General features: G+C 42.6%; 1 protein-coding gene across 1 annotated transcript; it reads left to right on the top strand.

Moving 5' to 3' along the window:
* The first annotated feature begins 14,578 nt into the window (after positions 1–14,578).
* Positions 14,579–15,970, top strand: LOC147905536 (GDSL esterase/lipase At4g10955-like). The gene is made up of 2 exons (XM_087387801.1): positions 14,579–14,668; positions 15,010–15,970. Exons 1-2 carry the CDS (start codon positions 14,637–14,639, stop codon positions 15,968–15,970), a joined length of 993 nt encoding a protein of 330 aa, XP_087243927.1. The 5' UTR covers positions 14,579–14,636.
* The last annotated feature ends 557 nt before the right edge of the window (positions 15,971–16,527 follow it).

Genomic DNA, 16,527 nt, shown 5'->3' with positions numbered 1-16,527 from the left:
TCTCCCCGTCGTTCGCTCGAAGTGGAATGACAATAGATTTGCTTACAGTGCAAAGAATAAGAATTTGTCTTCCTCCGAAAAAAAGAAAAACTACGTTTTATTGTCGACATGAACAACATCAAGTGCAAGCAGGACTGGATGATAACGAAATCTCTACAAAAGGTTGCATGCAATTGAACATCAATCTTCTGCATCATTTCTGACAACGTGACTCATGTGAACCTCAACAAGATAGCAAAAGAGAAAAGTATTCATCAACAGCCCAGCTGGCCAAGCAATCTAGTTGAAGTTGGCATGTCCATATCTTTTATGCCATAATTTTGAAAGCTCATTTGCGACCTCCTGACATAGATTGATAACATTGAATGATGATGTAGTACTGATGCTAGCATTATATAGAATCTACCGCCTTTTATTGAATTTCCAACAAGTTGATAACCTTTGTATTGGTCTTTAATCATGCATTCATTGCATGAAAATAACTCTATAAATTCTCTCTATCCTTTTTCCAGCTAACAAGAGAATATTTGGAATTTTGGAACAAAGATCAGTACATAATTTTCCAATCCTTTTTGTCTTATAAAATTATCCATAAGTACTATACCTTTTTCATGGATAGGAGTTGGTGTATTATTAGGTGTATATATCCCAATTTTAGATCCTTCCAAAGGTAGCATTTTTTAAAACCATTCCTTATGGCTTGTCTTATGATACACCACTATCAATATACCATGGATCTTGACCATATTATTTTATGCTATTGACATGGTGACTACATTCACTTTTTGATTCTACAATAGGCTGACTCATTGGGGATCGAGGTGGATAATAAGGGCTTCCTATGCATTATATTTGTGTAAGAAATTTACACTTCTTTGATGTTTGTTGAGATCCTAGATGGCAAATAATCCATGTTCATGTGGTGGAACACCAAAGGCATGACTAGCTCTATGCCCACCTTTTGTGCCCTTTGCATAAAAAAAGAGTTATGATCCTCAACTTGTTAGCTAGCACACTAGTTTAGTGGCAAGTGTGTGACTTGGCTGATGGGTTATCCACTACAAAATGATGTTACTAATAGTCAATCGGTCTTAAACCACTCAAGTTAGCTTCTTAAGTGAATGCCAACATGATTATGCCTATCTTGAGGGAAGGTATTGAGGACTATAAACCTAGCATGTCATGAAAATGAATGTATATAATATATACAACAAAAATGAAAACTTTTAACAAGCTAGTCATTTTAGTTTGACATTATTAACAAAACATAATATAATTTTGTATGTTTTCTTCAAAAAGATGTGAATCTTGGCAATGCTTTAAACTTTTTAGCAAAATAGTATTTACATGGATAAAAAATTAACTAAATCAAACTTAGTCCCATGGATCTTTGGCTTTAAAATTGATATTTGGCCATTGTGGCTTATATTTCATGTGTTATTTTTTAAACAACCATCTTATGAACACTTTGAGGTATTGAAATGATGCCCCTTATATTATCTACCTCCTTAGTTAAGTCACTTTTGGGCGTAAAATAGATGGTGATCAGTGATCAACTTAATCAATATATGTAGCAAATCATTTCATAGAGAAGTAAGCATATATGGCATGGATATTTGACAATAGATCAATGTGACACTTCTTGACTTTATATAGACATTTTTTAAAAATTGGAATGTGTGCAAGTTCCTTGGGAAGCTTTGATGGAGAATATAGCATGATTATACTCAGCCATGTAGGTTAGAAAATGTACAGATTGCAATGTTCCTTATAGTACAAATGTTGAGAGTTGTGGTGCCATGAGCACATGTAGAGCAAAGGTATGAGTAAAGGGCAAGCTACCACATGGCATGGAGGAGATATCCCACATGTGAGCAAGCATATGGATGGAAGTACCCATACCTATAAAAGGGAGGTTCATTTGAAGTAATATCAATCAAGCACTTTGCACTATCTCAAGATTCTCTTTATGAGGCTAATCTATCTTGGAACCTAATTGACTTGAGGTACATGTCATGAGCACTCTCTTCATCATGTTTGCACTTAGGTTGCATCCTCCTTAGATTAGTGTTGTATTAGGATATTGTCTCATGACTAGGAGAGCTCGATCCACCGATTTGTCATGGTATTAGAGCAGGTTTAGCTAATAAGTCCAGATTAGTTTAAGGTTCTTCAAAGTCTTGAGAGATTTTTGTTGAGAGATTTGTCTTCTCCTTAGAAAGAGGTTTAGGTCCATTTTGTTTGAGTGTGTTTTTAGTAAGATTATTTTAGAAAGAAAGCAAGAGCTTGTGGAGCAGCCCCAAAGCTTGCAAGCAGCCAAACAGCTGACTCCATCTCCTACGATCTCCAACGGTTGTCTCTGTATGGCGACATCAAAGAAGATATCTATTTGCAGTAGCCCGAGTATTTTCAGGTTCCTAGACAAGAACATAGCCTTTGTTTATTCGTTTGAAATCATAGCTCGGTTGGCTCTTGTAAGTTATTTGTAGTGTTCTTCCTCCTAAGCCTCTAGCATCACTAGTCGCCCACAAGAGATCTAGCATCGAGAGACCACCTAGCCTCCTATGCCAAGCAATGGCATATAAAGCCTCCCTACATGCCTTTGACAAACGTTCAGTGAGCAATGCCAAAGCAATGGCATATAAAGCCTCCCTACATGCCTTTGACAAACGTTCAGTGAGCAATGCCAAAGCAACACCACGTATACCTCGCCAGTCCAAGCCCATCAACCTCTGACTTCTACACCGAGTGACTCGTCCAACAATTGCCAAATGTCCACGGATTTGGCATCTACACAATAGCACATCTACATCACCTACACTGCTACTTCCATCAATAGCTCGCTCCTCTCTGCACAGTCAAAAAAACCATTCTCCAGCAGTGTCGCTCATGGGATCCCTCCAATGCCATCCTCCAAATGATCCTTGCTGACTAGCCCACATCGGTCCAATGAGCCGATAGCTCCGTGATTGTCAACCCAACAAGCCTTGCCTAGCTATACAGCTGTGGGAAATAAAAAACAAAAGCAGCAACTGTGCAACCAAATAGCTCCAAAGCAAGCACTGCCTCCAACTACATCGCTCATAGCAGCTCCAAGCTCCATCAACTAAGAAAACTCCAGCCAGTCGTGATGCTCTGCTCATAGCCTCTCCTCTCATGAGTCATGCAAAAGCATAGTTACACTCCCATGCTCAGTCTCAAGTGCCTCCATCGAGCTCCTTGCGACCTTCCATCATGCCACAGGCCTCTGAAACCGTGACGCTGTCGTCGCCCAAGATCTCTGTAGGATCAAAGGTTTCTTTCTAAGGTACGAGAAAAATGCCATGTGGCATAGGATAAGATGTAACTATGGTTGTCTCTAGTCACTAGGGTTAGTTCAACCTTGGTCAATGGTCAAGCAACCCAAAAGAAACCATGGTTAGGCTTAGGTTCAGGGTTAGTTAAGTGCCACCTAAGCATATAGCCCTTGCCAAGCACAATCTTGCAAGTAGCATGTGAACAGCCAAGCCACATCATCAAAGGCCACCTCTTCTTCACAAAAATTTCGACAAGCCGTAACTTGCAATCTAGGAGGAATTTGCACATGCTCCAAAAAGGAAAAGTGATTGCCTTTTTGAGCTCTATGCGCTTGTTAGATAAGAATCATTGTTAGCAATTAGACACTGCCAATATTGAAAGAAATCAATTGGTAAGACCTTTGCAACAAATGATAAATCAAAGCATGGATGCACACATCATTGTCATAAGCATGCCAAAAGCTCAAGTGCATGAGATGACCATAGCACAAAGCATGGCATCCACACAGAAAGCATCAAGGCACAACAAAGCATCATGCATCAAGCTACGTTAAGAGAAGAAGCGAACACAATTGACATGAAGCATTGAAAAGCAAAATTCTTGCCAACCTTGCCTATATTTTGTAAATCAAACCTGACCACCTGAGAGTAGCCATGTAAGCACCCAAGGGAGGATTTGATCTTCTAACTCACATATGACCACCTTGCAGTAGCCAAAGGATCATGGCACCAAGGGGAGATGTTGAGAGTTGTGGTGCCATGAGCACATATAGAGCAAAGGTATGAGTAAAGAGCAAGCTGCCACATGGCATGGAGGAGATATCCCACATGTGAGCAAGCATATGGATGTAAGTACCCTCACCTATAAAAGGGAGGTTCATTTGAAGTTATATCAATCAAGCACTTTGCACTATCTCAAGATTCTCTTTATGAGTCAAAGCTAATCTAGCTTGGAACCTAATTGACTTGAGGTACATGTCATGAGCACTCTCTTCATCATGTTTGCACTTAGGTTGCATCCTCCTTAGATTAGTGTTGTATTAGGATGTTGTCTCATGACTAGGAGAGCTCGATCCCCTGATTTGTCAACAAATGCTTTATATCCATATATTCCTTGAATATTTGTCATGGTCATCAAGGACCATACTATTTAGGTAAGAGTTCACATCAACCTTTCTAGATACTCTATATAGTTTTAGTTTTTTCAAGCCCCTTTGAACACTATCCCTATTATATCTTCAAATGCAATGCATATCCAAAGTGAATATTAACTTTTTAATACACTCTTAGTCCATACTTATTGGTGCAATGCACTTTTTGGAAGGGATTTCATGCACATTATCCACTGCCTTAAAAGAATACATAATCTTCATGCATTAATGGGGTACATGTAAGGTTTAACATTTCATGTAGTCTTTCATTAGGTAAATATGACTATTTAATGGCGAAGAGAAATCACCTATGAAAATCCATCTTGATATGATGTTTATCACAAGACTTAGTGGCACGTCCCTTTGCACGCGCAACCTCTCCCATGTATGCGCGAACCCCCCATTCCCCCTTGCATGTGTGTACACACCTGCACACCACCCTTCTTGCGCATGCGGACACACCACACCTGCCCTTGCGTGCATGGGCACAACCCATCCCCCAACCTTGCACCCTCCCCCCCCTTTCCCTCATCCCCCTTGTGTGCATGCACAACCCCCCCCCTCATCCCACCTTGTGCGCCTGTGCAAACCCCCCCTCATCCCAACTTGTGCGCATGCGCACCCCCCCTTGTGCACGTGCACAACCCCCCCGTCATCCCACCTTGTGCGCATGTGCACCCCCCCTCATCCCCCCTTGTGCGCATGTGCAACTCCCCCCTTCCCTCATCCTCGTTGTGCGCATGCACCCCCCTTGCCCCCAACACCCCCCCTTGTGTGCATGCACAACCACCCCCCTTCCCTCAACCCCCTTGTGCATATGCACCCCCCCCACCCCCAACACCCCCCCTTGTGCGTATGTGCACCCCCCCTCCTCATCCCCTCTTTCTCCCATGCGCAACCCCCTGCCCCCCCTTCCCTCATCCCCCTTGTGTACATCCCCCCCCCCCCCCCCCACCAACAACCGCCCTCGTGTGAATGTGCACCCCCCCAACCCCCTTGCGCGCATCCCTCGCTTTTGTGCCCCTTTCATAAAAAAAGAGTTATCCTCAACTTGCTAGCTAGCACACTAGTTCTGTGGCAAGTGTGTGACTTGGCTGAGATGTCTTTTAGGCAGTAGATGGGTCATCCACTACAAAATGATGTTACTAATAGTGAATCGGTCTTAAACCACTCAAGTTAGCTTCTTAAGTGAATGCCAACATGATTATGCCTATATTTGACATGGCATGGATATTTGACAATAGATCAATGTGACACATCTTGACTTTATATAGACATTTTTTAAAAATTGGAATGTGCGCAAGTTCCTTGGGAAGCTTTGATGGAGAATATAGCATGATTATAGTCAGCCATGTAGGTTAGAAAATGTACAGATTGCAATGTTCCTTATAGTACAAATGCTCTATATCCATATATTCCTTGCATATTTGTCATGCACTACTACACATGGATCCTATTATGACGTTCACGTACCGACGTTTAGCGTGCGCGGGGTGCTAATCGTCGATATGAAAAGCATGTCCCATAAAGCGTCGCTATATAGCAACATTAGATAAACATTGCTATATAGCGACTTATGAGTGTCACTATATAGCGACACTGAGATACTATTTTATAGCGACATTTTCTAGAGAGGTTTTTTACTCATATAGGCCTTAAAATTTAGTTTTTTCCAATGACATTTTTTTTAATTTTCATTCATGTTTGATCTCATAGAGAATAAAAATATGAGAGCATGTACATCAAGCCTTTGAAGCTCATATATTCATGTCCAAGTTTGAGATGAAAAAAATCAATTAAGAGCATTTACATCAACTAATTCATCTTGAGCCAAGTCTAAGGTGCCAAACAAGTCTATCTCCAACTCTATACTGAGTTAATCTCCTATATCATCATCGTACTCTAGCATCGTATGTTCACCGAAAAGTACTTGATCATATTCTTTAATAAAGTGTGGTGATTCTTGATGATCGTTGTCTTCTTTCTCAATATCGTGATCTCCATCTTCCTCCTGTGCGATGTCATTATGCGCATCTTCCTCTTGGCTCATATTTTGATCTTCATCTTCTTCGCTAGATTCATCAGGATCAATTGGATCCGGCATTGGTAGTGGCATCTCCATATCCACATCTCTATCTTCAAAAATTTTCTTACTTCGTGGTGCAACTTGGATCACGTACCACCATCTTGGATCAAAATGATCCGGATGAAAAACCACCTATATTGAAGATGGGTGCCGAATGTCGTCAATTATATATATGAAATTATGCTCAAGTACATGTATCAATGGATCTTTAAAAATGAAATCTTTGATTAATTAAATCATTAGTATGCACCTGCTCACAGTGCTCGGGAAGAACAAAAGTATCACTTTCATCGGTCTAATGTTTAGTGGAATCTATTGCAAAGAAACCGCTACTATCTTTTCTCACTGTCGCATGGGGACCGTTGTAAATAGTTCTATACCATTTTACATCAAGAATGAAAATACTAAATCATTTGAAATCAACTTCATAAATGTCGCGTATGGTTCCACAATAATCCAACTATGAGGAGAGAAGATTGGTATCCGAAGCACTTGCTCGGCTATCTTGTGTGAAGTTAGCCATGACTCCACAATCATACGTGACTCTCTTTGAATCGATGCGTTCCATGCAAAAATGTCATCCATATGACCATAATGCATTGTACTTTTTGTACTGTAATTTCTCCATTTTCTCTTCGCCTCGCCAATGATGCGATCATCATCCTTGTTATGCCAAGCTTGTGGCATATCGGGATCTGTGGATGCAAGAAACTCTGTGATATATACTAATGACTCTTGCACAAGCCATCCCTTTGCCATGCTTGCTTCTGGTCCTTCTCTTTGTCTTACAAATCCTTTTAAAGTTTTCATAAACCGCTCGAGAAAAAACATCCATCGACTATGAATGGTACCTGCAATAGCCACCTCATCAACTATGTGCACAAGCAAGTGGACTTGAGTTGTCGTAATGCTCGAGGGAAAGTGCTTCTCAAGCAAGCATACGGCTTCGATGGATTCCACCCTAGCCTTCTCGATGCTCGATATGGAGATCTCTTTTTGAGATATCCACCTATTTCACATATCCATGTAAGATATTTTCATAATCAGTCTACAGATTAATCAACTTAAATTGAAGAAAATGCAATCAATGCGATTTGATAGTAAGCATACCTCACAATACCACATATCTTGAATATAGCATTTCTAACATCTTCTTGTAAGCACCCTTTTATTGTAATTGGGAGGATGAACTATCAAAGCAACAAAGAAGTCATGTCAACAATATAACATAATCATAATTATGCTAATGCATCACGATTATCGGTACACTAATTATACTTAGAATACCTATAAGACCTTTTGCCAATCATGGGACTTGAGCCCACTAAGCTTATTGTCCTTTGAAAATGCTCCTTTCATGCAACGCATGTACCCTATCGGTGTTTGAAAAAAGGCAATGTCTACCTTGATCGTCGCCTCCTCCCTCGTAGAGAGGATCCATGTTGCTTTCGGGAGGACAACTTTTCTCGAAGTATGCACTTGGGGCCACAAACGAGACATCATATTCATAGCACGCAAGTCTTCTCGCACTCCTCTCGAGTCTTTGGAACCAATCAAGTGTGCCCAAATAGTAGCCCCCACATTCTTGAAGATATGCATGGGATCCAAGAGATGATTGATTTGTAACTGACCCTAATAAGGAAGCTCGTGAAAGATCGATAGCCTCTTCATACCAAGAGGAAATTCCTCTCCATTCACCTTCCAAGCTTGAATCTAGTCACTTGCCTTCAAATATGATGGTGGTGGATCAAGCTGACCTCCACGTGCGAGATGGTCGAGCGGAAGGTATCGAGCATGACCTTCATAAACATTTTTCCTCATATGTTTGGAGTAGCATGCAAGCGATTTCAAACCCGGTCCACAAATAGGACAAGCATGGTACCCACTTGTAACAAGTCCTGCACATGTCCATGAATGTGTTAGTATAAGACATGCATGCAAAAGAGAGTCATAAAAGCAATAAGATGTTAGAGGAAGGAGGAGATTACAAAAGTAACTTCTTGAAAGGAGGAGATTGAGGAGACAAGGAGAAAGAGAAGGAAGAGAAATAAAAAAAAGGGAAAGAAGAGGTGAGTCTTCTTTCTTTCTTGAAATCTCGTTTTTTGTTTCAATCCTTTGAAAACAAGCATGAAAACTAGTTTACAGGTTTAGCAATACAAGGAAAAGCACTCACAAAACTAAAGCTAACAGACATTTATAACCTACATTGTTGAAACAGACTCACCTCTTGAAAAACTTCCTTTCAAGAAACCAAAGGCGGAGAAGGGTGGAGAGGGAGCACAAGAGCTAGGAGAAGGGTGAGGAGTGGAGAATAGAGTGGGAGGTTGTCGAAAATAGGTGGGAGGTCATCGGAAACAGGTGGGAGGAGAGATTGCCTTGCTTACTTGAAAGATTAGAGAGTGCTAAAGAAAGCACCGCGCGTAGCATCGGGTTTCGGTTTTAACCCACAGCATCGCTATATAACGACAGAACAGAGCAAATAGCGACGCTTTAAGACACTTTTTGTTCTAAGTTGAAGGGAAGCTCATAGATGCTATTTTATAACTGTTAATATATTTTCTTGCAACTTATGTTGTGATTTTATAAGTGTAGATGGAAGGGACGAGAGTGGAAGCTCGTCCGATGATGCACCAATGCTCGAGAGCACAAAGTGGCTTACGGAGAGGTTATACTATCATTGCACTCATTGCAAGCGAGAAGTACGACATCAACGTCATATTATCATGTGCCACTTGTAGATGTATCGAGAGGAGCCCGAACCAATACCCATCATTGGTGTTGCACGTGTTGATGGACTATTGGTAAGTCAAAGCTATTTAAGTTCGCAGTCTTATTGGATACCAGGAAATACAAGATCTTATATTTACATGAAATCTTAAAACAGGATGAGGAGGCTGACAAGGATACGCATATACCTTCACAATTTGAGCAAGACTATAGTCTCCCGGATGATGACGAGGGTATGGTTGACATGATGGATTCTATTTTTAGGGGCACTACATCCCATGTACACGTGATGTCAGAGTCTGAGATCAAAATGCGAGAGTTGCAATCAACACAATTGTACGAGGGTGCTAGGATGTCTAAACTACGTGCTTGTCTCTCAATCTTGAATCTGTAAGTAAAGTATGGGTGGTCGGATACAAGTGTCTCAGCCTTAATGAGGTTAGCTCTTCTTGCTTTAATTTGACTCATTATTTGGATATTGTTTGTTTTGAGAATCATCATTTGGATAGTGTATACCGAATCATCATTGTTCGAAGCCTATGTATGTTTGAATTGTCATAGGTTGCTCTAGAAGATGTTGCCTGCACCAAATACCATGCCTGCATCAAGAGATGAAGCGAAAAAGATGCTAACAACAGTGGGTATGGATTATGATACCATCCATGCTTGCCATAATGATTGTATTCTCTTTCTTCGTGAGCATGGAGATTTGGCTAGTTGTCCAAAGTGTGGGGAACAATGATATAGAGATGACTTACACGGTGAGCGGATACCAGTAAAGGTCTTGAGACACTTTCCCATCATTGCAAGAATACAACACATGTTCCGATGCAAATCCATAGCGGAGTTGATGACATAGCATGCATCTCATTGGTCCAACAATGACACATTGAGGATTTCCACAGATTGTGCAGCTTGCAAGCACATAGATAATCAGTGGTTGGACTTTGCGAGGGAGCCACGCAACTTACATCTTGGGCTCGCCATCGACGGCGTGAATCCTTTCGAGTTACGCTCGACATCTTGGTCATGGCCCATATTCGTGGTGAATTACAATATCCCACCATGGCTAACAATAAAAAAGGGACACCTCATGCTTGCACTACTTGTGCTAGGAAAGTACAAGGCAAAAAATATGGACGTGTACATGGCACCTTTGATAGAGGAGTTACATATATTATGGAGAGGAGTGCAGGTCTTTGATATTTTCAGAGCTCCTAGACATACCAATGATATTTTGGTCAGGGGTATCTTGATGTGTAAGCTTTAACGTTTCATGTAGTCTTTCATTAGGTAAATATGACTATTTAATGGTGAAATAAGAGAGAGAGCACCTATGAAAATCCATCTTGGTATGATGTTTATCACAAGACTTAGTGGCACCTCCCAACCCTTTGCACACACACCCTTTCCCATGAACGCGTGCACCCCCCATTCCCCCTTGCATGTGTGTGCACACCTGCATGCCCCCCTTCTTGTGCATGTGGACACACCACACCTCCCCTTGCCCTTGCATGCATGGGCACAACCCACCCCCCAACCTTGCACCCTCCCCCCCCCTTTCCCTCCTTGTGCGCCTCTGCAACCCCCCCCTCATCCCACCTTGTGTGCCTGTGCAAACCCCCCCTCATCCCAACTTGTGTGTGTGCGCACCCCCCTCACCCCCCCTTGTGCACGTGCACAACCCCCCCCCATCCCCCCTTGTGCGCATGTGCACCCCCCCTCATCCCCCCTTGTGTGCATGCACAACCCCCCCTTCCCTCATCCTCGTTGTGCGCATGCGCCCCCCTTGCCCCCAACACCCCCCTTGTGTGTGTGCACAACCACCCCCCTTCCCTCAGCCCCCTTGTGTGTATGCGCCCACCTCACCCCAAATACCCCCCCTTGTGCGCATGTGCACCCCCCCTCCTCATCCCCCCTTGCATCCATGCACAACCCCTCGCCCCCCCTTCCCTCATCCCCCTTGTGTACATGCCCCCCCCCCCCTCTTTTGTGCCCTTTGCATTAAAAGAGTTATGATCCTCAACTCGCTAGCTAGCACACTAGTTCAGTGGCAAGTGTGTGACTTGGTTGAGATGTCTTTTAGGTAGTAGATGGGTCATCCACTACAAAATGATGTTACTAATAGTCAATCGGTCTTAAACCACTCAAGTTAGCTTCTTAAATGAATGCCAACATGATTATGCCTATCTTGAGGGAAGGTATTGAGGACTATAATCCTAGCATGTCATGAAAATGAATGTATATAATATATACAATAAAAATGAAAACTTTTAACAAGCTCGTCATTTTAGTTTGACATTATCAACAAAACATAATATAATTTTGTATGTTTTCTTCAAAAAGATGTGAATCTTGGCAATGCTTTAAACTTTTTAGCAAAATAGTATTTACATGGATAAAAAATTAACTAAATCAAACTTAATCCCATGGATCTTTGGCTTTAAAATTGATATTTGGCCATTGTGGCTTATATTTCATGTGTTATTTTTTAAACAACCATCTTATGAACACTTTGAGGTATTGAAACGATGCCCCTTATATTCTCTCCCTCCTTAGTTAAGTCACTTTTGGGCATAAAATAGATGGTGATCAGTGATCAACTTAATCAATATATGTAGCAAATCATTTCATAAAGAAGTAAGCATATATGGCATGGATATTTGACAACAGATCAATGTGACACTTCTTGACTTTATATGGACATTTTTTAAAAATTGGAATGTGCGCAAGTTCCTTAGGAAGCTTTGATGGAGAATATAGCATGATTATAGTCAGCCATGTAGGTTACAAAATGTACAGATTGCAATGTTCCTTATAGTACAAATGCTTTATATCCATATATTCCTTGCATATTTGTCATGGTCATCAAGGACCATACTGTTTAGGTAAGAGTTCACATCAACCTTTCTAGATACTCTATATAGTCTTAGTTTTTTCAAGCCCCTTTGAACACTATCCCTATTATATCTTCAAATGGAATGCATATCCAAAGTGGATATTAACTTTTTAATACACTCTTAGTCCATACTTATTCGTGCAATGCACTTTTTGGAAGGGATTTGCATGCACATTATCCACTGCCTTAAAAGAATACATAATCTTCCTGCATCAATGGGGTACATGTAAGGTTTAACGTTTCATGTAGTCTTTCATTAGGTAAATATGACTATTTAATGGTGAAATAAGAGAGAAAGCACCTATGAAAATCCATCTTGGTATGATGTTTATCACAAGACTAAGTGGCACCTCCCAACCCTTTGCACGCGCACCCTCTCCCATGAACGCGTGCACCCCCCATTCCCCCTTGCATGTGCATGCACACCTGCATGCCCCCCTTCTTGTGCATGCGGACACACCACACCTCCCCTTGCCCTTGCGTGCATGGGCACAACCCAGTCCCCAACCTTGCACCCCCCCCCTTCCCTCATCCCCCTTGTGCGGATGCGCAACCCCCCCCTCATCCCACCTTGTGCGCCTGTGCAAACCCCCCCTCATCCCAACTTGTGCGCGTGCGCACCCCCCCCGCCCCCGCTTGTGCACGTTCACAACCCCCCCTCATCTCACCTTGTGCGCATGTGCACCCCCCCTCATCCCCCCTTGTGCGCGTGCAACCCCCCCTTCCCTCATCCTCGTTGTGTGCATGCGCCCCCCTCGCCCCCAACACCCCCCCTTGTGTGTGTGCACAACCACCTCCCTTCCCTCAGCCCCCTTGTGCATATGCGTCCCCCCCGCCCCCAACACCCCCCCTTGTGCACATGCGCACCCCCCCTCCTCATCCCCCCTTGCGCCCATGCGCACCCCCTGCCCCCCCTTCCCTCATCCCTCTTGTGTACATGCCCCCCCCCCCCCCCACAACTGCCCTTGTGTGAATGTGCACCCCCCCACCCCCCCTTGCGCGCACCCCCCGTGCATGCATCCCCTCCCCTCATCCCCCTTTTTAATGGTGAAGTAAGAGAGAAAGGATCTATAAAAATCTATCTTGGTATGATGTTTATCACAAGACTTAGCTGCACAAGTTTCTTATATGAAGCAAGATGCAAAAATCAAATCAAATAATGTAGACTAATGCATTAATGCAAACTACAATGGTCTCTTTATGTAATTGAGCATTTTACATTCTTATTTTCTTTGTACAATCTTGATGTGGAGATGGATACATTAAGTACTAGTATGATATTAGAGGTTGGTCAATCCCTAGAAAGAACCAAGATACAAAAAAGTTATTAAAAATACATTTAAAAGTCCCCTCTTTAATCTATTTTAAGCATCGTTCTTTAAAGTTCCGTTTTAAAAAATCCCCTTTGCTAAATGAACGTACTATATTTATGGATTATTTTTAATGGACCCCATTTTTACTACACCTTTGGAGGAAGCTTTCCTCCTAGACATCTTCTTTATACTCAATACATAGACTTGACTCATAATACACTTATTGTACATGCTAATGAGAATCAAAATGATATGAGGAATGTACTCGTTTTGATAGAGAGTTGATGATGAGAGAGTTTATTCTTGGGAACCCTCGTGGGTTGGCTAAGGCATAGTGATAAGAAAAGCTCAATTATTGTCAAGATTCCATATCCATACCACTAAGCTTGGAGCTTGAAAGGTGGGTTGCTTTTTAATTGTAAATGCCTTCCCTCCTATAGTCTTTATGTTTTCAAACACTAAGCTTGGAGCTTGGAAGGTGGGTTGCTCTTTAATTGTAAATGCCTTCCCTCCTATAGTCTTTATGTTTTCAAACCTCTTGAATGTATGGAAACTATTGATTGAAAAGAGAGCTTTTAGCACATGCACTACGTAAAATGAGTGGAGGGAAATGTCCTTGGGAGGCTCTTCCCGGAGGTGGCAATATTGAGCCTCTTTGATATTGGAAAGGGTCAACCCCACGAGCTTTCCTTGATTATTGAAATCAGTAGGAGGGTGAGGACAATAATATCGGACTTACATTAAGAGGCCAGCTTGACATTCTGACTTAATAGCAACTTGGAAGTTGGGAAGTTTCATTTGCAGATTCGGAAGTGAGAGGGTTGAGAGGATCTTGATTCCTAAAAATTAAGGAGACGACTTGAGAGGATTAGAATGCGTTTGCAATGCGCATTGTGTACTTAGTTTGTTTAATCCTACCCGAGGAAACACGTGAAATTACTCTTCATCCCATCCGATGTCCACTCATGTGATGGGACCCTTAACAAGTGCTGGCACTGCTCCATCGTTGTGTGAGCACCTGCCGCGCTCCGGACAATAATATTGTTTGTTTGTGCTATATATACGAGGTGAAATGTAGATGTTGAAGGCACAGGCGCAGTCGGCAAGCTACCTTAGGCCTTCGGCATTTGTTGGGTGGCGGTTGGATCGAGCACTGTTGTCAGAATGTCGACCTCCGCAGAATCTTTGCCGCCGTGGTGATATTTCACTTCCAGAACTCGGCTCGCATAATTTCCTTGCCTTCTTGAGCGCTGCACTCATACAGACTCACAAACTCTAGTGTGTCTCATCTTTACGGGCGAAATACATCTACGATAATATAGTGTCTTTCTTCAATTATTGGAGGCTGTAGCCAATTCTGTTGTATTTACGTCTTTTGATGCTGCTCGCAGCCACCTCTGTCGCTTATGTTTTGTCGTCCTTGCGACGACAGGCTTAACATTATACTACTTATCATTGTTATTACGTGCATTGTGTGTACACGAAAGTATTTCATCCAATTCGACGTCAGAAATCACAATTCACGTTGTTTCTGCAGGTCCCGTCCCAATTGTATTTCTGCAGCCATGGCTTACTTTGTCCAAGCCGTTTATGACCTGGCTAAGGATGCCCGCCTGCTACTGGCGGACTCCATCCCATTAACTTGTGATCACTGGTTGTATCCGTTCCATTATCGCCGGGCCGAGATTATATGGTGGGAGCAGCATATCGTGGGAGCAGTCTTCGAATGGACGAGGGATGCACCTGTGCCGAGGCCTCCAGCAGCTCCGGAGGTGGTCGTAGCATTCAGAGGAACAAACCTGAACGACATTTCCGATCTTAGAGACGATGCCTTCTTGATAATGATGGAACTCCACACCAAGCCCAGATACTTGGCTTCTCTCATGGGAATCGAGCAAGCTATAAAGAAGTATGGTGTGCGCCAAGCGTGGGTCACAGGACACTCGCTGGGAGCTGCGATAATCTTACTCGCAGGGCGGGATTTAGCGCAACGTGGACTCTACATCCATGCTCACGTCTTCAATCCGCCATTCCCCTCTTTCTTGGCCTACGACAACTTCGTAATGAAAGCTATGCACAGGGCGGTCGTGGAGCTCATCGCGGGCCTGCTACACGACAAGGAAGAAAGGTTAAAGAAGACACAAGACGACTTCCTGGCTTTGAAGAACTGGCAGCCGCATCTTTACGTAAACAAAAAGGATCCGATATGTTCTTCTTATATCGGCTACTTCGGCAACTCCCATCTCGGGGACACCATTTTGGGCGGGATAGCAGGGCTTATGGCTCCGCATGTAGCTACTTCTCGACGATTAGTGCCACCCCACAGTTTGCGAGCCCTGGTAGCCTCCATCTTACAGAAGACGGGGTCCCAACCTTTCCATCTCATCCCTTGTGCTCACTTGCACGTTGTTGTTCGTTCAGTCTCCAAAGCGCACGGCATTGAGCAATGGTGGTCACAGCATGCCAACATTCAGAGCCAAATAGTGCAAGCAGTTTGAACATGTAATGCACTCGCACTAAACAAGGGAGCACATTTGCTGTGTAGCACTCTGTGTTTTAGTTTAACATAAGCAGTCCTTAATAATGTTATAAAATCGCACTAAGAAGTATTTGCTAGAGCTTCCCCTCGGAAGTGCTAATAAAGCCTGTAACTTACATAATAGTCACTTGGATAACACCTCTACATTTTTTAGTGCAAATAAACTTCTTTTAAGGTAAGCAATTGCAATTTTGTTTCTATTTTTATGTATCAAGTGGATTTAACCTAAACTTTGTATGGAAAATTCTCATTAAAAAAGAAGAACCCATGCTATCATCAACAAGTGATGTTCCCAATTGTATCTTTTTGGGTTCTTTGATACCACCTATTTATATCCAATCTGAACGTAAAGTAATTTTATTTACATTTTAGGATAAACTTAACATACACTCATGTGCCCATGCACACACACATGCATGCACTTACTTGTGCGTTCACGCACTCTTACCTGTGCATTCACGCGCTCCCCTTGCCCCCCCCCCCACACACACACTAATAAAGGTGCGTGTAATGTAA

Source organism: Dipteris shenzhenensis, chromosome 1 (genome assembly GCF_047967505.1).
Source record: "Dipteris shenzhenensis isolate YYH24624 ecotype China chromosome 1, Dip_SZ_1.0, whole genome shotgun sequence".
Classification (NCBI taxonomy): domain Eukaryota; kingdom Viridiplantae; phylum Streptophyta; class Polypodiopsida; order Gleicheniales; family Dipteridaceae; genus Dipteris; species Dipteris shenzhenensis.
Note: the sequence above shows the minus strand (reverse complement) of the source record. Positions and strands in the feature narration are given on the sequence as shown.